At 40.8% G+C, this 27,585-nt stretch overlaps 1 protein-coding gene across 3 annotated transcripts in view; it reads right to left on the reverse strand.

Annotated features, from left to right (window-relative positions):
• The window catches only part of FHIP1A (FHF complex subunit HOOK interacting protein 1A), a 308,163-nt gene that overhangs the window by 108,598 nt on the left and 171,980 nt on the right, over positions 1-27,585 (reverse strand). For all 3 annotated transcript variants that reach the window (XM_002694315.7, XM_005217478.5, XM_010813681.4), the window contains one exon: positions 11,050-11,282. In XM_002694315.7, the coding sequence (XP_002694361.1) occupies positions 11,050-11,154 (105 nt within the window). In that variant the 5' untranslated portion in view covers positions 11,155-11,282. The remainder of the gene's footprint in view (positions 1-11,049; positions 11,283-27,585) is intronic.

Raw genomic sequence — 27,585 nt, forward strand, 5'->3', positions numbered from 1 at the left:
GTCACAGGAGGTTATGTCAGATTGTAGCTCATTTCCCAGTCCTCTGCAACTGCTCTTCATCTGAATGAGTCTCCAGCCTGAACAACTCACAGCAAAGCGTTAGCATGAAACTCCAAAAACAATAAATAGACAGCATTTATTTTTATCAACTGAAGGTCTCATTCCTTATCTCAAACTTAGCACCACAGCTCTGCCTTGCCTTGATTTCCTCACCATTTTTTTTAAACCACTGAAAAAAGCCAAAGCTGATCATTTGCTCCTAATACCCCTCCCTTCAGAAAGGAAAAAATATATATATCCTTATCCTTTCGGTCATCAAAACCTCCTTTTCCCACAGTCAAGCTAACAAAATCTCACTTCCTGGATTCCACAGGCCATTTCCATCCATAATAGTCCCTTCCTTACTTCCTATGATCAATATTTTTCATTTTATAATAATGTATCTCATGTTGCCATCCAAACTAGCTTAACTGTTCTTTAAAAGCCCAGACTGGTGGTCGACAATACAGTGTGGGAGTAGGTCGACAAGATGGTAGAGTACATCTCTCCCCATGGATGCATTGGGAATGAATTTCTCACTGAGCAGAAGTCCCTGACCACCCTAAAGGAATATACCGATCCATGCAAACTCGGTAGGACAAACGAAGGAAGGAGGAGGATGAGAGAGAGCAGGACCAATCTGCAGCCAGGGATGGGGGAGCTGAAGCAGGGGGGAGATCCCTGAATCCAGGACATTCCGTTGGAACAGAAGGGAAGCATTTGAAGCTATCAGAGAGTAAGGCAGCCAATCTGTGTTAGTATCAGTGGAGTGAGAATCACACAGCTGATCCACGCCACGGCCCTACATACCCTGGACAGGGATGGGAATCCACCGGAAGGAGCAGCGGGTGTGAGCTGGAGAGTGGGGATTGGAGGGCAATCCGGGGGCAAGGGCTGCTGTTGACTGCGGGGAGACAGCCGGAAGGGATGGGAGAAAAGAAATCCACGGCGGGGAGTGCCTTTGGAGGAACGCCGGGCAGCCATGAAGATAAAGCGCTACTGCTGAGTCACACACAGGGGGAGGAGCCATCACTGACGCCTCTCTCTCCACACAGGCCTGACAGTGGTCAGCACGCAGCTGACCAATGGAGAAAGACTCCAGAGAGCGTAGTCCTTTGAGTGCCTGCTGGGCTCAGCAACAGAGAAGGACCCCAGCCAAGGCTGCCCTTTGAGTGCCTGCTGGGCTCAGCAACAGAGAAGGACCCCAGCCAGGGCTGCCCTTTGAGTGCCTGCTGGGCTGAGCCACATAGAAGGACCAGCCAGAGAGGTCCTTTGAGCAGCAGCTGCCAGGAACTAGAATAGAACCATATCTCCTGCATCTGTGGCCAATGGCTTCCCTGCACACCTGACACGGCCAGGGTCCACACGATCCAGGCCGCCACCCCACCTCTATGCCTGACACACACCAGGCAGACCGAAGTCCCCTAGGGCAGCCTCAGGAGCAGACTCCTGTGGATGACCCACATTGAGGAAGGGATAAAACCATGATGGAGGTCCAGGGGTGGACTGCCTAAGGAAGAGGATCAAAATCTTCCCACTAGCTGTACAAGTTACAGATTAAATCCACATGATCGACTAGGTAGACTCTGTGTCGATGGAATATATAAAAGAACAATGACTGTTCCCACTAAAGAAAACGCTCTAGCTCTGGCAGCTGTGGACAATGGAGGCAAGCACATGCAGGAGCAGGGCCAGAGTAGGGTCGGACTGGAGTCTGAGCTGACCCCACAGAAGGTCCAGAGATTAGCCCTCTCCAGTACTAAGGCTTCCTAGCGAGGCAGACGTGGACTGCGACTCGCAGCAGAGGAAAGAACACTGACAGCTGAGATCCAAGAGAACATTATTCTTACTTTGATTCATTCTGCAGTTGATTCTAGATGTTCTTCACTTTCTTTTCCTCTGTATTTGTTCTTTTTATTATTATAATCTCTATCTAGGCTGTTGGAAACTTTTTAATAACACTTTTTAAATTTCTTTTGTATATTTCTACTTTGGCTTTCTATGGATTTGTGTGGGGTTTTTGGGGGGTTCTTTTCTTATGGTTGCTTGTTGTTCAATTGCTAAGTTGTGTCCAACTCTTTGTGACCCCATGGACTGTAGCCCACCAGGCTCCTCTGTCCATGGGATTTCCCAGGCAAGAATACTGGAGTGGGTTGCCATTTCCTTCTCCAGGGGATCTTCCTGACCCAGAGATTGAACCTCCATCTCCTGCTTGGCAGATGGATTCTCTAACACTGAGCCACCCGGGAAGCCCTTTCTGATTGTGAGTGAAGTGAATGAAGTCACTCAGTCGTGTCCGACTCTTTGTGACCCCATGGACTGTAGCCTACCAGGCTCCTCCGTCCATGGAATTTTCCAGGCAAGAGAACTGGAGTGGGTTGCCATTTCCTTCTCCAGGGGATCTTCCCAACCCAGGGATTAAACCCAAGTCTCCCGCATCACAGGCAGACGCTTTACCGTCTGAGCCACACTTAAGCACACACTTAAGCCACACTTACCGTCTGAGCCACACTGAAGCACACTTAATATATGTAGACCTTCTTTTACATATTTCTATTTAACTTTGCTTTCCTATTTTTTTTCCTTTTTTCCACCGTGTTTGTCTGTTTGCTATCTTTGCTTTGTTCCTCAGTTGGCACTCTCCTTTGGTCTCGTTTTCTGTTTTCTGTTTTAGTTAGTTTTGTTTTGTTGTTGTTAATTTTATTTTCAATTGGTTGATATCATTTTTGGTTTCCTTGACTCACCTGATCACCCTCTTGTACTCTGTTTTCTTTAGACTGTTTTGCTTTCCTTTGTGTGTGTGTCTGTGCATGTTCATTTGTTTTTGTTTCTATTTGTCTCAATTTGCTTTTATCATTTGTTTCAGCTTCATTTTTCTGTTTCTTTGGGAAGGGTTTTTGGTGTTTAGTTGGTTTGGGGGGTTTCTTTTTGATTTGTTTTTTTTTGGGGGGGGGTCTTCTCAGGGTTTTTTTGGTTTGTTTGTTTGTTTGCTTGTTTATTTTAATACCCTTTATTGCCAAATCAGTTTGTGGGATCTTGGTTCCAGAAGTCGGGTCTGAGTCTCTGGAGGGGATGTCTGAGTCCAGGACACTAGACCACCCAAGAACTCCTGACCCCAGGGAGTATTAATCAGTGAGCACTCCCCTGAAGACCCCCACCTGAATCCAAGACCCAGCACCACCCAACTGCCTGCAGCACCCAGCGCGGGACGCCTCACCCGAACAACAAGCAAGACAAGAACATGAACATAAGCAGAGAGGCTGCCCACAGACACCCCAAAACACACCACCTCAAACAACCTTGTCCATCTGAGGGAAAAACTCACCCCCTCCCACTAGAACACGAGCACAAGTCCCTTCCAACATGAAGCCGACACAAGCCACTGGACCAACCTCATCCCCCAGGGGCAGAGACCAAAAGCAAGAGGAACTATGACCCCACAGCCTGGGGAAAGGAAACCCAAAACAGTCAGACAAAATGAAAAGACAGAGAAATACTACGCAGATGAAGAACAAAAACTCACAAGACAAAATATACAAAGAGAAAATAGGCAAACTACCTGAAAAAGAATTCAGAGTAATGATAGTAAAGATACAAAATCTCAGTAACACAAGGCAGAAAATGTAAGAATCATATAATACATTTATAAAGGATCTAAAAGAAACAGAGAATAAACAAACAGTGACAAACAACACAATTACTGAATTTACAAATATTCTAGAAGAAATCAATAGCAGAATAATTGAGGCTGAAGAATCGATAAGTGAGCTGGAAGAGAGAATAGTAGAAATAACTGCTGAAGAGCAGAATAAAGAAAAAAGAAGGAAAAAAACTTGAGGATAATCACAGAGATCTCTGGGGTAATATTAACTGTGGCAACATTTGAATTACAGGAGTTCCAGAAGAAAAAGAGAAAAGTAGAGGGTCTGAGAAAATTTTTAATGAAATTATAGTCAAAAACTTCCTATCATGGAAAAGGAAATAATCAAGCCCAAGAAGAACAGAGAATCCCATACAGAATAAACCCAAGGAGAAACATGCTAAGACACATATAAATCAAACTAACAAAATTAAACACAAAGAAAAAATATTAAAAGCAGCAAGGGAAAAGCAACAAGTAACATACAAGGGAAACCCCATAAAATTAACAGTTGACGTTTCAGAAGAAAGTCTGCAGGCCAGTAGGGAGTGACAGGATATATGTGAAGTAATGAAAGGGAAAAACTCAACCAAAATTATTCTGTCCAGCAAGGATCTCATTCAAAATCGAAGAAGAAATCAAACACTTTACAGAAAAGCTAAGTTAAGAGAATTCAGCACCGCTAAACCAGCTTTACAACAAATGCTAAAGGGACTTCGCTAGGCAGGAAACACAAGAAAAGGAAGACTTCCAAAAACAAACCCCAAACATTAAGAAAATGTCAACAGGAACATATATATCAATAATGTAAATTTAAATTTAAATAGATTAAATGCTCCAACCAAATGACACAGAACGGTTGAATGGATACAAAAACAAGACTCATATATATGCTGTCTACAAGAGACCTACTTCAGACGGAGAGACGCACACAGACGAAGAGTGAGGGGATGGAAAAAGATATTCCAAGCAATTGGAAATCAAAAGAAAGCCAGAGTATCAATCCTCATATCAGACAAAACAGACTTTAAAATAAAGAATACTACAAGAGACAAAAAAAGACACTACCTATCAATCAAAGAATCAATCCAAGAAGACATAACTGCAAATATTTATGCATCCAACATAGAAGCACCTCGATACATAAGACAAACACTAACAGACATAAAAGAGGGAATCAAAAATAGTAGGGGATTTTACACAACAATAGTAGGGCATTTTAATACCCTGCTTATACTAATGGGCAGAAAATTAATAAGGAAACACAAGTCTAAAATGACATATTAGGATAGATGGACCTAACATATCTTTAGCACATTCCACCAAATACAGCAGAATACACTTTGTTCTCAAGTGCATACAGAACATTCTCCAGGATAGATCACAACTTGGGTCACAAATCAAGACTTGGTAAATTTAAGAAAACTGAAATCATATCAAGCATCTTTTCTGGCCACAACACTATGAGATTAGATATCAATTACAGGGGAAAATCTGTAAAAAACACAAACATATGGAGGTTAAACAATATGCTTCTGAATAACCAAGAGGTCACTGAAGAAATCAAAGAGGAAATAAAAAAATACCTGGGAACAAATGACAATGAAAACACAATGACCCAAAACCTATAGAATGCAGCAAAAGCAGTTCTAAGAGGGAAGTCTATAGCAATACAGTCCTACCTCAAGAAACAAGAAAAACATCAAATAGACAATCTAACATTATACCTAAAGCAACTAGAAAAAGAAGAACAACCAAAAAAACCCCAAAGTTAGGAAAGAAGGAAAGAAATTATAAATGTCAGAGCAGAAATAAATGAAAAAGAAATGAAAGGAACAATATAAAAAATCAATAAAATCACAAACTGGTTCTTTGAGAAGAAAAAAAAATTGACAAACCATTAGCCAAACTCATCAAGTAAAAAAATAAGGGGACTCAAATCAACAAAATTATAAATGAAAAAAGAAAGGTTACAACAGACAATGCAGAAATACAAAGGGTCATAAGAGACTACTGCAAGCAACTATATGCCAATAAAATGAACAACCTGGAAGAAACGGACAAATTCTTAGAAAAGTACAATCTTCCAAGGTTGAAAAAGGAAAATAGAAACTATGAACAAACCAGTCACAAGCACTGAATTCAAAACTGTGATCAAAAATCTCCCCCCACCAAAAAAAAAAAACCCCAGGGTCAAATGGCTTCACAGGTGAATTCTATCAAAATGTTTAGAAAAGAGCTAACACCTGTCCTTCCCAAACTCTTCCAAAAAATTGTAGATGGAGAAACACTTCCAAATTCATTCCATGAGGTCACTGGCACCCTGATACCAAAACCAGACAAAGATATCACAGAAAAGGAAAATTATCAGCCAGTATCACTGATGAACACAAATGCAAAAAAGCCTCAAAAAAATACTAGTGAACAGAATCCAGCAACACATACACCATGATCAAATGGGGTTTATCCCAGGGATGCAAGTATTCCTCAATGTATGCAAATCAATGTGACACACCATACCAAGAAATTGAAACATGAAAATCATATGATAATCTCAAAAGATGCAGAAAAAACTTTTGACAAAATTAAACACCAATTTATGATTTTTAAAAAAACCTCTTCAGAAAATGGGTAGAGAAGAAACCTACCTCAACATAAGAAAGGCTATGCAGGACAACCCACAACAATCATTTTTCCTATATGTGCATGCTAAGTCGCTTCAGTCATGTCTGACTCTTTGAAACCCAGTGAACTGTAGCTCACCAGGCTCCTCTATCCATGGTATTCTCCAGGCAAGAACACTCAAGTGGGTTGCCATGCCCTCCTCTAAGGGATCTTCCCAACCCAGGAATCAAGCCTGCATCTCTCTCTCTCACATCTCCTGCATTGGAAGGTGGGTTCTTTACCACCAGTGCCACCTGGGGTGAAAAAATGAAAGCATTTTCTCTAAGATCAGAAGCAAGACAAGGATGCCCACTCTCCCCACTATTATTCAACACAGTTTTTGAAGTCCTAGCCGTGTTGATCAGAGAAGAAAAAGAAATAAAAGGAATACAGATTAGAAAAGAAATAAAACTCTGTTTGCAGATGAACTAACAATAGACATAGAAAATCCTTAAGATACTATCAGAAAATTACTAGAGCCCATCAATGAATTTAGTAAAGTCACAGGATACAAAATCAATACACAGAAAACCTTTGTATTCCTCTACACTAACAACAAGAAATCAGAAAGAGAGATTAAGGAATCAATCCCATTCACTATTGCAACAAAAAGAATAAAATACCTAGGAATAAACCTAATTAAGGACACAAAAGATCTGTATACAGAAAGCTATAAGACATTCATGAAAGAAATCAAAGATGACAGAAACAGATGGAGAAAGATACCATGTTCATTAGATTGAAAGAATCAATATTGTGAAAATGATTAAACTACCCCAAACAATCTACAGGTTCAATACAACCCCTATCAAGTTACCAATGGCATTTTTCACAGAACCAAAACAAAAAAAAAATCACAATTTTTATGGAAACACAAAAGATCCTGAAAAGCCAAAGCAATCTTGAGAAACAAAACTAGAGCTGGAGGAATCAACCTTTCTGACTTCACATTATACTACAAAGCTACAATCATCAAGACAGGATGGTACTGGCACAAAAGAGAAATACAGATCAATGGAATAAGACAGAAAGCCCAGAGATTAACCCAAGCACCTGTGGGTACCTTATCTTTGACAAAGATGGCAAGAAAATATAATGGAGAAAAGACAATCTCTTCAATAAGTGGTACTGGGAAAATTGGACACTTACGTGTAAAAGAACAAAATTAGAACACTTCCTAACACTATTCACTAAAATAAACTCAAAATGGATTAAAGACCTAACTGTAAGATCAGAAAGTATAAAACTCTTAGAGGAAAATGGGCAGTACACTCGTTGACATAAGTTGCAGCAAGATTCTCTATGACTCACCTCCTAGAGTAATGGAAATAAAAACAAAAATAAACAAATGGGACCTAATTAAACATGGAAGCTTTTGCATAGCAAAGAAAGCCATAAACAAGATGAAAAGACAACCTTCAGAATGGGAGAAAATAATTGTAAACGAAGCAACTGACAAACGATTAATCTCTACAAGCAACTCATGCAGCTTAATATCAGAAAAACAAAGAACCCAATCAAAAAATGAGCAGAAGACCTAAAAAGACATCCAAAGAAGACATACAGATAGCCATAAACACACACACAAAAAAAATGCTCAACATTAATTATGAGAGAAATGCAAATCAAAACTACAATGAGCTATCACCTCACACCAATCTGAATGGCTAGCATCAAAAAAATCTACAAACAATAAATGCTGGAGAGGATGTGGAGAAAAGGGAACCCCCACATGCACTGGAATGTGAATTAATCACTATGGAGAAGAGCATGGAAATTACTTTAAAAAATAAAACTAGGAATAAAACTACTATATGATCCAAGGATCCCAATACTGGGCATATACCCTAAGAAAACCATAATTCAAAAAGACACAGGTACCCCAAATGGTCATTTCAGCGCTATTTACAATAGCCAGGACACGGAAGCAACCTAGATGTCCATCAACAGATGAATGGATAAAGAAGTAGTGCTATACACACACACACACACACACACACACACACACAATGGAGTATTACTCAGCCATAAAAAGGAACTAATCTGAGTCAGTTCTAGTGAGGTGGATGAACCTAAAGCCTATTGCAGAGAATGAAGTAAGTCAGAAAGAGAAAAACAAATAGCATATATTAATGCATACATATGGAATATAGAAAAATTGTACTGATGAACCTATTTGCAGGGCAGGAAAAGAGATGCAGTCATAGAGAAGAGACTTGTAGACACGGTAAAGCGGAAGGAAAGGGTGGGAAGAACTGAGAGAGTAGCACTGAAACATATCCGTTACCATATGTGAAACAGACAGCTAGCAGGAAGCTCCTATGTAACACAGGGAGCGCGACCCAGTGCTCCGTGACCATCTAAATGTGGGGAGGGGTGAGGGGTGGCAGGGAGGCCAAGAGGAAGGGGACATGTGTAAACTTATGGCTGATTCACGTTGTTGTGCGGCCGAAAGCAATACAACGTTGTAAAACAATTAACCACCAGTTAATAAATTTAAAAGAAACGCCCAGACCAGGGCTTATACTTTGCTGTGTCCCACCTGTGATGCCCATAGTGAGGTAGCTGAAGTTTGGGCTCACTAAATCTCCATTTAACAATACAGTCAGTCCTCTGTATCTGTGGGTCCCACCTCTGCAAATTCAACCAATCATGGATGGAACATATTTGGAAAAAAATTTCAGAAAGTTCCAAAATGCGTAACTTGAATTTGCTGCACACTGGCAAGTATTTACATTGTATTTACAATTATTCACATAGTGTTTATATTGTATTAGTTATCATAAGTAATCTAGAGATGATTTGGAGGATGTGTAGATGTGCCTAGGTGATACGGAAAAATCATTTTGTATAAGGGACTTGAGCATCCCATATTTTGTTATCTGCTGGTATCTGGGAACCAATACCCCACAGATACCAAGCGATGACTATAATTACATTGATGTCTACATTAATTGATTTAACCAGTATTTTTATTTATAAAGGTAACAGTTGGCCCTCAAGAGCCTTGGGAAATAGAGAGAGAGTGAGGGCATTTTCCAGATTTATTTAAAAAGAAAGTCAAGACTAACGGTAAGAAATTTGGCCAAAGTTTAAAAAAATGGCTGAAACACAGTTGGACCAAGAGTGCACTCACTTTACAAAAGAAAACGTTTAATAACTAGACTCCAGTCCCTCTGACAAACTTTCCCTTACCCTCAACTCAGTACTTTTCTGCACTAAACGAAAGGGAGTTCCCTTGTAACTTAGTCAGTTAACCATATGCCTGCAATGCAGGAGACCAGGGTTGGATCCCTGGGTCAGGAAGACCCCCTGGAGAAGGAAATGGCAACCCACTCCAGTATTCTTACCTGGAGAATCCCATGGATAGAGGAGTCTGGTGGGCTACAGTCCAAGGGGTTGCAAGAGTTGGACACAACTTAGCGACGAAACGGGCGCCGCCAAACAAAAGGTGCTGTGCGTCAGCACTCAAGTGCAAAGCCAAGGGTAATTACGCAAATTATCTGGAAAACTCCTGGATTACTTTCTTCCCATTGCTAAAGCAGATGTGCCCTTAAGATCCAGGGCAAACCCATTAAGATTTTAACAGTTAAAAGTCAGAGAAAGGGAAATGCAGAAAAAGAATTTTAGAAGCTTTACACTGAATAGTGACAAGAAGCTACAAAGTGTTAATGACCCAGAAGCAGAATTGATTTTGTTTTTGATCTAAACTGTGTCCCTGTAACTGCTATAATCTACAGGCTCGGTGCTTTAACTTATGTGCTATTTCCAGCCACAGGAAGGAATTGGGTAGTCATTAAAAAACTGTCACATAAATAGCCACTTACCAGCTCACCTGGGGAGTGTAACGGTGGACAAGTAGTAAAGAATGCCAATTTTATTTATTTTTCCCCTTGTAAACTCGCTGAGGGAAGGGGCAAGCTGGTAAATTTCCTGACCATTCAACCCTTAATTATTCATATAAGTAGATCCAAGAAGAGTCACAGAGAAGTCAAAATGAATAATAATAATTTTAAAGAACCTTTTATAAACAGCTTTGTAATGAATTCAGATACTTCTAGCTACCTTCCTTCCTTAAATGACAGAGGGACCACAAGCCTGAAAAATGGTAGAGCACAGAGGTCCCATACTCTTCGAGTCATGGGACCAAGGTCTAAGTACTTGGATGGAAAGTCACTAGTCATATAACCTCAGGCAAGCTAACAATTTTCCATTCCCTCATCTGTAAAATGAGGAAGCTAAAACTAACTGCCTTACCAGTTTGTGAAGAAGATTAAATGACACAAGGCATCTGTGGTATTCAGGACAGCACTTGGCAAATACTTAATAAATATGTCTTTCAGTATTGTTAGAGTTTAAGGACTGAGTTAAAATTAGCAGGAGAAGGGGAAGAAAGAGGATGTACTCATGGTCAAGTATATTGCAAAGTGATAGACAAGTCACTTGAGGGCCAACTGCTGCTCCTCTAAAAATATCTGGGGAACATTCACGTCCTGTAATTGCTTTCATGAAAAGCAAGGTTTTAACCAGCTACCTATTCTAGGAAAGCAAGAAGAGAAATTTGCTTTTCTTCCTACCTAAAAAGGTTTCCTCCCTATGTTTCTGGAAGCCTAGTTACTTGTCACACAGGTAGGGACCCATGGATCAGCCCAATAGAAACCCCTAAGATGACCTAACCAGCAGAGAGGGTGAAACTCACACATTACCTGAGCCCAGTGGTTTTTAAATACAATCATGCATGTTTCTGGGTCAACTCCCTGCAGGCTCACCGCCCTCTGGATTTTGCTCTCTGTCGCAACGGATGACATCATAAGCCTTCATAAATCAAATGCTCCTAAGTCATATTTAATTTTCATGAAAATTTGGTAGGCAGCCACTAATTTTCAAGTATCACAGTAGAAATGTAACTTCTTCACGTTTCATTGTCACCTTCTGAAATCTGTAATGACAATAACAAAAAAAAACACACATTCCATTAAATTCATATATTAAATAGGATATGATTAAATTAAAATCAAAGCACAGACATTCTCAAAGTCCAGCACTGAGCAAAATATCTACAAAATAGACATTTAAGCTCAATCCAAAGCCTTTCTTATATTTTTCTCTCACTTTGCTACTAAAAATATAAAATGATGCTACCAAAGCTACATGAATAAATTAAAAAATTATTGAGTTTATTCTACTACCACCAACCACAACCCTCTAGATTATTATTCTAAACCATTCAAATCTAGTTTCAAGCAATAAAGTACGATTATCAATGTTGGTGGTGTTTAAAAACACCAAGAAACAGAAAAATCTTTAGTTAATAGTGACTAAAATAAATAGCTTGACATAACTCAGGGGAGTAATAGCACAGCACCCAGACTGCCGGGTCCAATAATAACAATTTTTTAAAATCAGTGACTGTCATAATGGAATTTAAAACATTCTCAGTCATTTCGTGGCTACCAACTAAGTTAAGGTTTCTAACTTCCCTGAAAAATAAATATAAAAATAGAATTCCAAGTAACCTTGACAAATCAGATAGAAACGATCCATCAAAAACAAGATAGTGCTTACTTAGTGTAAGTAAAGCACAGCACACTTATCAATGAAAAGTAGCAGTGTTATTTATCAATGAAAAATGAATTATGTAGATAAAATACAAAGAAAGTCAGATTCCAACAGAGTCAGTGAGGAGAAAAACGATACTGAAGTCAAAGAACATACAGATAATAGTATCCAGTTGTGTGGAGATAACTCTGACAAAAGCAGTAAGATATTAGTGTTATCTCCTCAGTTTCATCAGCCCAAAAAAGGACTGAGTACCTTACCTGTCTCCTGAAAAACCTGTGAGTCAAGAAGTAACAGTTGGAACTGGACACGGAACAACTGACTGGTTCAAAACTGGGAAAGGAGTATACATCAAGGCTATATATGGTTACCCTGCTTATTTGACTTATATGTCTAATACATCATACGAAATACCAGGCTGGATGAAGCACAAGCTGGAATCAAGATTGCTGGGAGAAATATCAATAACTTCAGATATGCAGATGAGACCACTATAAGGGTAGAAGTGAAGAGGAACTAAAAAGCCTCTTGATGAGGGTGAAAGAGGAGAGTGTGAAAAAGCTGGCTTGAAACTCAACACTCAAAAAACTATGATCATGGCATCTGGTCCCATCACTGCATGGCACGTGTAAGGGAGCAAAGTAGAAGCAGTGACAGATTTTATCTTCTTGGGTTCCAAAACCACTGCAGTCATGAAATTAAAAGACGCTCCTTGGAAGGAAAGCTATGACAAACCAAGACAGTGTATTAAAAAGTAGACATATCATTTTGCCAACAAAGGTCTGAATAGTCAAAGCTATGGTTTTTCCAGTAGTCATATATGGATGTGAGAGTTGGATCATAAAGAAGGCTGAGCACCAAAGAACTGATGCTTTTGAACTGTGGTGCTGGAGAAGACTCTTGACAGTCCTCTGAACTGCAAGGAGATTAAACCATCGATCCTAAAGGAAATCAACCCTGAATATTCATTGATGCTGAAGCTGAAACGCCAATACTTTGGCCACCTGATGCAAAGAGCCGACTCTCTGGAAAAGCCTCCGATGCTGAGAAAGATTGAAGGGAAAAGGAGAAGGGGGAAGCAGAGGATGAGATGGTTCGATAGCATCACCAACTCAATGCACATGAATTTGAACAAACTCCAGGAGATAGTGAAGGACAGGAAAGCCTGGTGTGCTGCAGTCCATGGGGTCGCAAAGAGTCAGACATGACAGAGCACTGAACAACAACAACAACAGTTCAAAATGTTATTATTATTTTTTTTTAGTGTACAGACTAGAGAGAGTACTGGGGAAAGGAGCTATAATTATCAGAGCACTGAAAAACAAAGTCCATGATAAAACTTCCAGATGTACAGTGACAACAGAGTTGGTTTTTTTTTTTAAGAGACTGTGTTCTTTCTTTCTTTTTTCAGTATTTATTTTGGTGGCTGCACTGGGCCTCAGTTGTGGCATGTGGGATTTTTAGTTGTGGAATATGCAAACTCTAAATGCAGCATGCAGGATCTAGTCCCCTGACCAGGGGTGGAACCCAGTTCCCTGGCATTGGGAGCTCAGGGTATTTGCCACTGGACTGCCAGTGAAGTCCCAAGCCACTATTTTCACCCGAGTAGTATGAAAGGTATTACAAGAAGAACACTGATCAAACTGATCAACTATTCCTCCTATAAACAATGAAATGTGAGAGGTGGACTTAAGATGATGATTCAGGTTAGACTTATGGGTCAAGTTCTTTGTGGGAAGCAGAGCAAAACACTGGAAGACAGTTAAAGGAATATGCAAAACAAGTATTGGGTTGATCAAAATGTTCATCCAGGTTTTTCCACAAGCTCTCATGGAACCAAATGAATGTTTTGGTTAACGCAATGTTTCTGCTGGTGGGTGTAGAAGACGCACCAGCCAACATTAAAAGAGCTTTAAAATAAATTTTAGTACATAAGAATAGAAAACCGGTAAGAATTAGTCATCTGAGGAAAGAAATGCTTTTTAAGGAGAATGTCAGAACAGGTATGCAGAAAGAGGGAGGCCTCTTGGAAGGAGGACTGTATATCTGGTACACCTGAAAGGAACAGTCAAATTCTATCTTCCGTGACTATGTTTTATTCTGTAAATTGGTGAATTCTTAATAAAACAAATGTGCTTTCAATGAGACACTGTCCAATGACAACCATGGCTCTCTGCCACTGACAGGCATATTTCAATGGGCCCAATTGGTGTTTAAAAGTCAGGAGTGGCCGTCCACTCACACCCAGGTACGTGTTCAAACTCACACACACACACATGCATGCACGCACACTCCCTACGATCCTCCCGCTTCACTCTGATTAGCAGGCTAGCCCTTCTAGACAACATCTTAGTGTGCAACCTTGTTTCAAGTGATAAGAGAGAAAAGAAATTCTGATTCAATTTCCTTGTTGTCCTAAACACTGTATCTCTTTGAAAATGTCGAGGTCTCTTATTTAGATGGTAACAACAGGAAAAATCAGAGTGCCTGGGTTTATTCCAGAGGCTGAAAAAGTAGAAGAGTCTCTCAGATGTCCTCCAGCTCCAGGATTCTGAGATTCTTCTTCGAAGGCATTAAGGGAACATAAATCATGCCAACTGCCTCTAAACCAAAAATAGAAACGTGCTTTCTAAGATGCTTTATGTTAGTTCTCAAAGGGACTTCACATGCCATTTTTTTCAGATAGTGAAGCCATAGTACAGACAGGACAAATATCTTAGCCAAGGCCACAATCTTACTAGTTAGTTCTTTTTAAAAAAATATTTCTTCATCTCCACTGCTACCACCTTAGCCCAAACATCCCTCATCTCTAATCAGACTATTACAATTGCTTCTTCTTTTTTTTTTTTTTTTTTAGGTATTTATTTATTTGTGCCAAGTCCTAGATGCAGCGTACGGGATCTAGCTCCCTGACCATGGACTGAATCTGGGGCCCTGCACTGGGAGCACAGGGTCTCAGCCCCGGGACCAGTAGGCAAGTCCTGCAGGTTTGCTCTGATAGAGACAGAAATGTCTCTTGACTCCCAGTCCAGTGCTCTTTCTAGAAACTATATTCTCCTTTGTAACGCTTGTAATCCCTGACCCTAGTCCCTTAAGGAAACTGTATCTTCTCTGACAAAAACACATTTCACTTGGTTGATGCTTATCCAATCATACTCTTGAGGCAGATGCCTGGAAATATCAATATGCCATGATTACAGAAACCACAACATCAAGAGAACTTGGGAGAAAAGAGAAGGGGAGGCAAGTCCAGAGACCCTGCCAATGAACACACCACCCCAGCACCCAGAGGCCAGCTGGCTCCTGCCACACTCTCTCATTCCCAGGCCAGAATGGCGAAGCGCTGGCGTGGCCCCAGGACAGAGCAGAACTGAAAGCAACGTTCCATATTTGTGAGTGATGGTAAAGGACACATTTCCTACAGCATCACGGTTCTCAACCTATCTCTGCATTTTCCCATTATCAGCCTTTCCTTTTTCCAATTCCAAGCTTTTTCTTTAACTCTCAGATAACAGCTAAAAATCCAAAGTGAAGACAAGACAAAAGTAAGCAAAAGGCTGTGGGCAGACAGGAGAGGCGACAGGTGTTAGATCATGCATGCATGTCACGCGCCATCACTGCATGTCGCCCCCACTGGCCCTCTGCTCTCTTCAGCCGCCGGCGTCAGGAGCTGGGACCGGGCAGAGCCAAGCTCAGAGCCAAGCTCACGGCCCCCGGCCCACACGCCACCCGTTCTCCCCATAAATGCAAACGGGTACATCAACTCGAATTTCATGCCCAAGAAAAAGCTCTAGAAATCATTCAGCTCTTAAAGGACTGATGTTTTTCCGTTCCTCAGACAAACCACCACCAATAAAAAATACCCAAATGACTCTTTTTTTCCCACAGTGCTTGCTAGTATTATTGTGGGGTGGTAGTTGAGGTTTTTGGTCTTGGAGTGGAGAAATGAGCTGTCAAAATACATGTCTGCCTGTCTGTCTGTATGTATGTATGCCGAGATATCAACACAGGTTCTATACTGCAAAGATGGAACTGACTATATTATTTCCAAAGACACTACTGAGTAGTCACATTTATATAAATCATTAATATTATATACAGAAATATTTTCCATCAATAATGAGGGGAAAATTCTATTAAATGTTGTTGAAGACACAATAACCAACATAAGAATTACCTGTGTCTTTTTTGCCCTTTTTTGAAAGTACGTATTTTTATTTGATTTTGAAAAAAGCAGAAAAATACGTTTCCATATCACAAAATTATAAAATATACCACATAATCATAAAAGCCTAGATTCTAGTCATATAGCTTATACTTCTTTCCAATGTAAAAATTCCTTCAATGTCACTCCCAAACAGACCTCTAATTTCAGTCTCTCTCAAAAACTACAATACTTACAAGAGCTATAAATGTGTCAAAATCACATTTTTTCCCTGAACTACCAGTGACTATATTTTAATATCTTTCACTATCAGACTGAACTCACAATGTACATATTTTGGTATTTAATAAAACATTATCTCATACTGTCATCAAGAAAGCAAGAGAGTTCCCAAAAAACATCTACTTTTGTTTTATTGACTATGTCAATGCCTTTGACTTTGTGGATCACAACAAACTGTGGAAAATTCTGAAAGAGATGGGAATACCAGACCACCTGATCTGCCTCTTGAGAAATGTGTATGCAGGTCAGGAAGCAACAGTTAGAACTGGACATGGAACAACAGACTGGTTCCAAATAGGAAAAGGAGTACGTCAGGGCTGTATATTGTCACCCTGTTTATTTAACTTCTATGCAGAGTACATCATGAGAAACGCTGGACTGGAAGAAACACAAGCTGGAATCAAGATTGCCGGGAGAAATATCAATAACCTCAGATATGCAGATGACACCACCCTTATGGCAGAAAGTGAAGAGGAACTAAAAAGCCTCTTGATGAAAGTGAAAGTGGAGAGTGAAAAAGTTGGCTTAAAGCTCAACATTCAGAAAACGAAGATCATGGCATCCGGTCCCATCACTTCACGGGAAATAGACGGGGAAGCAGGGGAAACAGTGGAAACAGTGTCAGACTTTATTTTTGGGGGCTCCAAAATCACTGCAGATGGTGACTGCTGCCATGAAATTAAAAGACGCTTACTCCTTGGAAGGAAAGTTATGACCAACCTAGATAGCATATTTAAAAGCAAAGACATTACTTTGCCAACAAAGGTTCATCTAGTCAAGGCTATGGTTTTACCTGTGGTCATGTACGGATGTGAAAGTTGGACTGTGAAGAAGGCTCAGCACCGAAGAATTGATGCTTTTGAACTGTGGTGTTGGAGAAGACTCTTGAGAGTCCCCTGGACTGCAAGGAGATCCAACCAGTCCATTCTGAAGGAGATCAGCCCTGGGATTTCTTTGGAAGGAATGATGCTAAAGCTGAAACTCCAGTACTTTTGCCACCTCATGCAAAGAGTTGACTCATTGGAAAAGACTCTGATGCTGGGAGGGATTGAGGGCAGGAGGAGAAGAGGACGACAGAGGATGAGATGGCTGGATAACATCACTGACTCAATGGACATGAGTCTGAGTGAACTCCGGGAGTTGGTGATGGACAGGGAGGCCTGGCGTGCTGCGATTCATGGGGTTGCAAAGAGTCGGACACGACTGAGTGACTGATCTGATCTGATCTGATTGTCACCCTGCTTATTTAACTTATATGCATAATATATCATGCAAAATGCTGGGCTGAAATCAAGATTGCCGGGAGAAATTACAATAACCTCAGATACTCAGATGACACCACCCGTATGGCAGAAAGCAAAGAACTAAAGAGCCTCCTTGATGAAAGTGAAAGAGGAGAGTGGAAAAAGTTGGCTTAAAACTCAACATTCAGAAAACTAAGATCATGGCATCCAGTCCCATTACTTCATGGCAAATAGATGGGTAAATAGTGGAAACAGTGACAGACTTTATTTTTCTGGGCTCCAAAATCACTGCAAATGGTGACTGCAGCCATGGAATTTAAAGACACTTGATCCTTGGAAGAAAAGCTATGATCAACCTAGACAGCATGTTAAAAAGCAGGGACATTACTTTGCAAAAAAAGGTCCATGTAGTCAAAGCTATGGTTTTTCCAGTAGTCATGTATGGATATTAGAGTCGGACTCTAAAGAAAGCTGAGGGCTGAAGAATTGATGCTTTTGAACTGTGGTGTTGAAGAAGACTCTTGAGAGTCCCTTGGACTGCAAGGAGATCCAACCAGTCAATCCTAAAGGAAATCAGTTCTGAATATTTATTGGAAGGACTGATGCTGAAGCTGAAGCTCTGATACTTTGGCCACCTGATGCGAAGAACTGACTCATTGGAAAAGACCCTGGTGCCGGGAAAGATTGAAGGTGAGAGGAGAAGGGGATGACATAGGATGAGATGGTTGGATGGCATCACTAACTCGATGGACATGAGTTTGAGCAAGCTCTGAGAGTTGGTGATGGACAGGGAAACCTGGTGTGCTGCAGTCCATGGGGTCACAAAGAGTGGGACACGACTGAATGACTGAACTGAACTGAGCTCATACCATCCTTCAATTTAACATATTTAAATATCCTTTTCCATATTTAAGTATCTGTGTAGTTGCTAAGTTGTGTTTGCCTCTTTGTGACCCCTTGAACTGTAGCCTGCCAGGCTCCCCTGTCCATGCGATTATCCAGGCAAGAATACTGGAGTGGGTTGCCATTTCCTCCTCCAGGGGATCATCCTGATCCAAGGACTGAACCTACATCTCCTGCATTGGCATGCAGGTTCTTCATCAGTGAGCCACCAGTGAAGCCCCTAAATCTGTTTGTTTCTATTTTGCATGTACATTCATTCATATTGCTTTTAAATTGCATATAAGTGATATCATACAGTATTTAAATATAATATCTTCTAATAACGGATTATTTTTAAAACTCCTAAAGTGAAAGAAATGGATGGTGACCTTAAGGAGAGACATAGCCTAGGGAACATTTTTGTTAAGGGAAAACTGATCCTGTTTGCAGATCTAACGAGAAGGAATCAACTATCAAGGAGAATTTGAAGATACCCGCCACCCTACCGCCACCCCCTCCCGCCACCCACACACACAAAGATTCTGATGGAGCAAGAGGATCAGGAGAAAGGTGAGGTCAAGAGCACAGGTAGGAGAGACCTAGAAATATGAGAAGTAAGGCCGACTCTTCACAGTTCAGTTTAGTCGCTCAGTCATGTCCGACTCTTTGCGACCCCATGGATGCAGCACACCAGGCTCTTTTCATAGCAAGTCACTAAATCTTGAATTTGATGGACAAACATGGCAGGTTCCCTTTCCATCTTCCCTTCTCCTTCCCTCCTGATATTCTGGCTGGTTTCTAGAGATGATCAGAGTTTAGGTGGATTTAAAATGGGCAACAAAGTATCAGCGCTAAGAGTTTTTAGCTCAGTTCTCCAAGCATGGAAGGCAGAAAACATAAGGTCCCTACTCAGAGACTTAAGCTTTGACTGGGAGATGGGGTCTAAGGCAGCAGGAGGCTCTTGGTTTGAAACCTTGCTTGGGGGAGTAATTAGGATTAAATAATTATTTCTCAGGTCTCTCCCAGCTCAAAAGTCATTATTTTCTATCCTTTATTGCAACCATTATACTAATTGTGGAGGAGTAATCAGATAATCTGGAGAAGGAAATGGCAACCCACTCCAGTATTCTTGCCTGGGAAATCCCATGGACAGAGGAGCCTGGTGGGCTACAGTCCTTGGAGTTGCACAGAGTCAGAAACAATTATTAAAAGAGGATGACAGCCATGGTACAAAAATCTCTGTAAGAATCCCAGTTGTAAATGGGATTCTATCTGTAATATTTTTTATGAGTAAAGCATATTTCACTTAAGGAATCCAGAGCATAGAAATCAACCATCTCAAAATATAACCTGTAGTTGGTTGGTTGGTTTTTTTCCCTGAGCAACTGCCAGTAGGAAAAAAAAAAAAAAACTCATTGTTTTAGAATGTACTTTAGAAGGCTCTGAATTGGCTGCTATTAAATACATAGTCTATTAATATAAATGTGCTAATCAAATAAAATTCCATCTAAGGGTGAAGACTCCTCAAATATTGGGAAAGCCTGAAGAGAGGGGAGCTGTGTGCCCTCAATTATAACTAATAGTGATGGCAGAGGATTCATTTTGGGTCAAACTGCCTCAGACAACCTCTCTGTAGAGCCTTATAAAAATCTATTAAGAGGACATCCTCCCTGAGCTCTAATCTCTGGCCTAGTTTCCTTTTCTCTCTTGCTACTGTATCACATGGGAATGCGGGGCTGTGGAAAATAAAGCCAGCATCCAATAGCCCCTGACTCCTGGACCTTGTCCTAAGCCTCCCTCAACTTGTTGGCTCACTCAGTTCGCTATCCATCATTTCAGCAAAGCACACACTGTTTTGTTCCCCTAAGTTGTAGGTAACCTGTTAACACATAGGGTGAAAACAGAGAAAATGCTGGCAATGCGTGCATTCCAAATGGTTTCAGGCTTTGATAAATGCATGCCTCAAAACAGTAACCAGATTTCAGAAAACTGTTAATAATGCCAGGAAATAATTCCACCATGTTTTACATCTTAATTTCACTAGAACAAGTTGCCAGCCAACTGGGTCAAACCCAAGCACCATGCAAGTGACTGATAAGCAGAATGAATGAAGAAGAAAAATGAAAGTTATTATCTAAAACATACCAAAAATTTGTTATGGGACTTAATTTTTAAGGCTGCTTAAGAAACTAAACCCCTAGTGGCAAAGATTTGGACAGTAAAAATTATAGCTTTTGAAAATTATAGCAAATGTTGAGACATCAGCTCATTGGTGACTGAACAGGAAAGTCTCTTCCACACGTGGAGTGATTTGTCAGAATGTGAAAACCAGACCATTCTTGGGCAAAGTCTCCCCAACAACCCAATCAATCACTATAATTTTGGTAGTGTGCACCATCCAGTCACATAACTATTTTGTTGAAACCTATTAAAAGGGGTAACTCAGTTACAATATCTGCTGTAAAACTCTAAAATTTAGCTAAGGTAAATTCAGAGATAAATTTATCTGACAAATTCCACAGGGAAGTATTTTAAAGCAGGGATTTGAGGTAGATGCTCTGAATTTCTAAGAACTCTCTCATACTAATGAAGTTCTTCTCAAGAAATTCTCCTGGAAAAAAAAAAAACCTTAAGTTTTTGACTGACATGTCTTGGTCATTTTCCCTGGAAAAGGAGGTAGCTTTGGGAAGTTATGCTGCTTAGTTTAATAGCTGTCTTTGCAGCTCTATCAATCAGAATTAGTTCCGTACCAGCAGTCTTTCAAATGACTTTATGCGAAAAATTTCAAATATGCAACCTGCAGCGTAATTAAGCTGATGTGCTGATTACCTTTTGGAACAGCAACAGGAAAGAAAAACTCCTTTTCAAAAATGTCCTTCATCCATTCGTAGTTTAAGATGTACTATGAGCAATAAGTGTACTAACAATAAAATTCCACACATATTCACAAATCTCACAAATTGTGGGCATATTTCCCTGGAGAGAGGTGGCTACAGTTTTCAGCCAGTTCTAAAAAGGGTCCATGAATTGCCCGTCTTCAAAAACGTTTATAAGCCCCTTTAAATTGCATTCATATAGAGTCCCAAAACAGAGGCTAACAGCCAGTTCAAATTCTAAAAGTATTAGTGAAGAGACAGTCATAGAACTTTTGTGATTTTGGAAATACAAAAAGTTCCATTTCAGCAGCTTAGGGGTTGTTCCAGTCTGTGAGTAACTAGGATCTTGAGTAACAGTCAGGGCAAGCCCCAGAGCCTCACAAATTTGATGGCTGGTTAGATACTTACACCCCAACTCCAAAGCACTGCAAGGTGTGGCGTCAGAGGCACAAAGTGATTAGCATCTTTCTAGTATTAGCAACAGGCTCAAAGAACATGGTCCTATGCCAATGAGGACCAAGGACCTTTCTTCACCAGTCTACGAAATGGGCCGTGAAGAGTCTGGTGCCTTCTGTGCACGTAAACATCACGAAGTGCAGTAAGTCAGCGGTGCTTGAAATATCCGACACAGCTATCCCGACTTCACACAGGCAGAATAGTGTTAGCACTCAGAGCACTTATACCCTGGAGGAGGGAATGGCAACCCACTCCAGTATTTTTGCCCTCAAAATCCCATAGACAGAGGAGGCTGGAGGGCCACAGTCTATGGGGTCACAAACAGTCAGACACGACTGAGCGTCTGCATAGCACTTATATGGTAACCTAATAATTCCCCATTTCTTAACTTTTTGTGACTATAAAATTAATGAAAGACTTCCTTACATGCAAATATAATAAACTAACAAATGGCAGAAAGTGAAGAGGAACTAAAAAGCCTCTTGATGAAAGTGAAAGTGGAGAGTGAAAAAGGTGGCTTAAAGCTCAACATTTAGAAAACGAAGATCATGGCATCCGGTCCCATCCCTTCATGGGAAATAGATGGGGAAACAGTGGAAACAGTGTCAGACTTTATTTTTGGGGGCTCCAAAATCACTGCAGATGGTGACTGCTGCCATGAAATAAAAAGATGCTTACTCCTTGGAAGGAAAGTTATGACCAACCTGGATAGCATATTCAAAAGCAGAGACATTACTTTGCCAACAACGGTTCGTCTAGTCAAGGCCATGGTTTTTCCTGTGGTCATGTATAGATGTGAGAGTTGGACTGTGAAGAAGGCTGAGTGCTGAAGAATTGATGCTTTTGAACTGTGGTGTTGGAGAAGACTCTTGAGAGTCCCTTGGACAGCAAGGAGATCCAACCAGTCCATTCTGAAGGAGATCAGCCCTGGGATTTCTTTGGAAGGAATGATGCTAAAGCTGAAACTCCAGTACTTTGGCCACCTCATGCGAAGAGTTGACTCATTGGAAAAGACTCTGATGCTGGGAGGGATTGAGGGCAGGAGGAGAAGGGGACGACAGAGGATGAGATGGCTGGATAACATCACTGACTCAATGGACATGAGTCTGAGTGAACTCTGGGAGTTGGTGATGGACAGGGAGGCCTGGTGTGCTGCGATTCATGGGGTCGCAGAGTCAGACACGACTGAGCGACTGAACTGAACTAAACTGAACAAATGGTATCACTGCCGAACCCAAATTTAAAAGACTATTTTTTCATCCAAGAGTAGGCAAAAGATTCTAGAAGTTCATAATAAAAATCTATGGTTTAAAGTAGTTAACCACTCACATATATATTATTGTTATGATCAGTTTATCATCAAGATTTCATACTAATAAATAAAAAGCAAGATTTAGGATCACCGAAAAATTTCAGAGGCAAAAAAATTTAACTTGAAAGTTCTTGCTCAGTAACAACCACATGGGCCTCTGTCGTATATTATCAATGTCCAGATTTACATATTTCAAGAGGGGACTTAGGAAAAGTAAAAATGGGTCCATCTCATACACCACAGGTGAGAAATTATACTGCTATTCTACCTGCAAAGAGCAATTTGGCAACAGCCTTTAAAACTGAATGTGAACAGCAAAATCACTTCTATTCTATTCCAACATTAGAATAAATGCTAATCACCTTGTACCTCAGACACCACACCTTGCAGTGTTTTGAGTCAGAGTGTAGGTATCTAACCAGCCATGACATTTTTAACACACAGAGTCTTGCCCTGATTATTACACAAGATCACAGTTACTCACAGGCTAGAACAACCCCTAAGCTGCTGAAATGGAATTTCTTGTATCACTGAAGTCACAAAAGTTCCATGATTGTCTCTTTAGTAGTAACTTTAGAATATGAGTTGGCTATTAGCCTCTGTTTGGGGACTCTTCATAGTTTTACCATGAATGCATCTTTAAAGTGGCTTAAAATTTTTTTTTTGAAGTACATTTACATCCTATAAATATACTTCCACAGTACAAAATGATTTAATAACATATTGAATAACAGCAAAGAGTTGACACTTACTGTGCCAGGCACTATTCTGAAGACATTATACCATTAACTCATTAAATCTTCTCAGCAATCCTGTGAACTACACCTCCCTCTTCTACAAGATATAGAAACAGGCATGGAGAAGTAAAGGTGCTGGTCTAATCAAGGTCACACAGATATCCTGGGGTCTAACCATTAGTACCTCTCAAACTACAGAGATACCCTTTGAGGCACTGTTTAGATAGGACACAACTGGAAAGACCCCAAATATCCATCAGCAACAGTCAGGTTATATAAATAAATATAATGAAATACTACATCACAATTTTAAAAAGGATGCAGATCGGCCAAGATGGTGGAAAAGAAGGACCCTGAGCTCACCTGCTCTCCCAGCACACCAAAATCACAACTATATGCACAACAACCATTGATGAAAAAGACCTAAACCAAGCAGAAAAGATCTTTCACCATCAAAGACATAAAGAGGGAACCGCAGCAAGACGGACAGAAGAGGCAAACTCATGATACAATCAGTTGGGGTGGGCAACACACAAACTGGAGAAGAACTGTATTACAGAAGTTCCGCCACATGAGTGACAGTCACAGGCCCACACGCTGGGCTCCCCTGCCCAGGAGTCCTGTACCAGGAACACGGCCCCCCGAGCATTCGGCTTTGAAGGCCAGCAGGGCTTAACTTCAGGAGTCCCAAAGGACTAGTGGAAATAGACATTTCACTTGTAAAGGGAGGACACACAGTCTCACAGGCACTGGGACCCAGAGTAAAAGCAGTAATTTCATAAGAGGCAGAGCCAGATCTATATGCTAGTGTTGAAAGGTCTCCCAAGAGTGCCAATGGGTGACTACAGCTCACCCAGGGGCATTGATATTGGTGACAGCCACTCTTGGGAGCCCCTTCTACCACATGGATGGGCATCAGTGTGGTGTCCTTCCTTTAGCTTATTAGTGCCAAGACCTGGCACCACTCAACAGCCTACAGGTACAGGTGCTGGGAGAGAAGCCTCAGGCCAAGTGACTAACTGGGCAGACGTAGCCCCAGCCATCAGCAGACAGACTGCCTAAAGACTTCCTGAGCCCACAGCCCCCTCTAGACATGCCTCTAGAAACAGCTCTGTCCACTAAAGGGAGAAGACTCATACCAGGGGGCAGACATCAGACATTAGGAAACCACAGACCTGCAGCCTGCAGACCCCGACAGCCCACTGCAGGCCATGCACTCTGGGACCATCCGAGTTCTGCTTCTGCCCACCAGCAGGCCCACAAAAGCTCTGAGACACCCCAGGCCCTACACCAATGGTGTCAGGAACCGTTCCCTCATCACCAGCAACCTGACACCAGCTCTGGGATGCCCAGGCATTGCTGCCAGACTCTAGGACCCAGCTCTGCCTGCCAGAAATCCAGCACTAACCCCAGGACCTGGCGTCATCAAACAGCGGGGAGGAAACAAACCCGAAGTCTTCCGAGCCCTGAGTCCACCCACTGTGGGGCCAGCACTAGCCCTGGGGCACCCTGGGATTCTGCAGAAGTTGCGTCTTAACAGTCCTACCAACTACAGTCAACAGCCTCCACAAAAGGCAGGGCTTGGCAACCAACTGGGCCAGGAGTCAAGCAAGCCTAGCAGACTGCCCACACAATCAACCTGCCCCAAGAGAAAGATCCCATGCAGCCCTCGCGAGGGGGAACTCCTAGAGCATAGAGCTTGGGGCATGCACTGCTGGGACACACAGAATGTCTCCTATAGAGGGTCACTTCTCCAAGGCTGAAAATGTACCTAACCTACCACATACATAAAGATACAAATAGTAACTTAGACAAAATAAGGTGGCAGAGAAGTATGTTCCAAATGAAGAAGCTAAATAAAACCCCAGAAGAAGAACTAAGTAAACCTGAAACAGGCAATCTGCCCTAGAATAGTTCAGGGAAATGGTCATAAAGATGGTCAAAGGACTCAGGAGAAGAATGGATGCACAGAATGAGAAACTAGAAGTTTTTAACAGAGTTAGAAAATATAAAGAAAAACCAAACAGAGATGAAAAATAAAATAACTGAAATGAAAAAATATACTAGAAGGATTCAACAGCAGAATAAATGATACAAAGGAATGGATCAGTGAGTTAGAAGACAGAGTAATGGAAATCACTGCTGCTAAACAGAAAAAAAGAGAAAGGAATGAAAAGAAACGAGCACAGTATAAAAGATCTCTGGGGTAAGGTCAAGTGAAATAATATTCACATTACAGGGGTTCCAGAATGAGAAGAGAGAGAAAAGGGTTGAGAACATATGTGAAGACATAATAACAAAATTTCCATAACACTGGAAAGGAAGTAGTCACCTAAGTCTAAGAAGCACAGAGTCCCCCACAGGATTAGCCAAAGAGGAACACATCAAGACACACAGTAATTAAAATGAGGAAAAGATAAAGAGAGAAGAGTAAAAGCAGCAAAGTAAACAGCAAAAAGTAACATATAAGGGAACTTTTTTATAGCTATAGTTGATTTTTCAGTAGAAACTCTGCAGGCCAGAAGGGATGGCATGATACGTTTAAAGGAAAAAAATCTAAAACCAAGACTACTCTACCCAGCAAGGCTTTCATTCAGATTTGATGGAAAAATCAAGCTTTAGAGACAAGCAAAAGCTAACAGTTCAGCACCACCAAAACAGCTTTACAACAAATGCTAAAGAAACTTCCCTAGGCAAAGAAAAAAAAAAAGAAGGCTACAACTAGAAACAGTAAAATTATGAAGTGAAAAAGCTCATCAATAAAGGCAAACATATGGTAAAGGTAGGTAATCATCTACATACAAAGCTAGTAGACAGGTAAAGGGACAAAGGTAGTAAAATAATCTATAACCACAATCAGCAGTTAGAGACACTCAAAACAGTTAGCTGTAAAGCATGGTATCAAAACCAGTAACCACAAGGGGAAGGGAATACAAATGCATGCAATTGAAATTGTGATTTTAATTTCATTGCAATTTAAAGTATCATGTATATAGAGAGATTTCTATATAAAAAACACATGGCAACAACAAACCAGAGATCTATAATAGATATACACTCAAAAAAAAAAAAAAAAGGAAATCCAACGTAACACTAAAGAGAGTCATCAAATCACAAGAGAAGAGAACAAAAAAAGGGGGGGGGGGCGGAGATATACAAAACACCACCAAAACAATTAACAAAATGGCAACAAGAAGACACACTGTCAATAATCAGCATAAATGTAAATGAACTCCATGCTCCATTCAAAACAGAGTGAGTGGCCAAGTGGGTAAAGCAAAACAAGCCCCATGTCTCTGCCTACAAGAGACTCACTAGATCTAAACACAGACTGAAAGTGAGAGGATAGGAAAAACTATGCCACATAAATGGAACTCAAGAGAAAGCCAGAGTAGCAATACTTAGACAAAATAGACTTTAAAATAAAGGCTGTAACGAGAGACAAAGAAAAACACCGCATAATGTTCAGGGGTCAACCCAAGAGGAAGATATAAAAACTAAATATACACACAACCAACCTCAATATATAAGGCAAATAATAGACATAAAAGGGGAACCTGACGGTAACACAATAATAGTAGAAGACTTGACTTTAACAGCCCCCTTACATCAATGGACAGATCATCCAGACAGAAAATCAGTAAGGAAACTCTGACCCCAAATGGCACATTAAGTGATAAATAGAGGTATTTCACCCGAAAGCAGCAGAATGCACATTCTTTCCAACTA

The sequence above is a fragment of the Bos taurus genome, chromosome 17 (assembly GCF_002263795.3).
Source record: "Bos taurus isolate L1 Dominette 01449 registration number 42190680 breed Hereford chromosome 17, ARS-UCD2.0, whole genome shotgun sequence".
Classification (NCBI taxonomy): Eukaryota; Metazoa; Chordata; class Mammalia; order Artiodactyla; family Bovidae; genus Bos; species Bos taurus.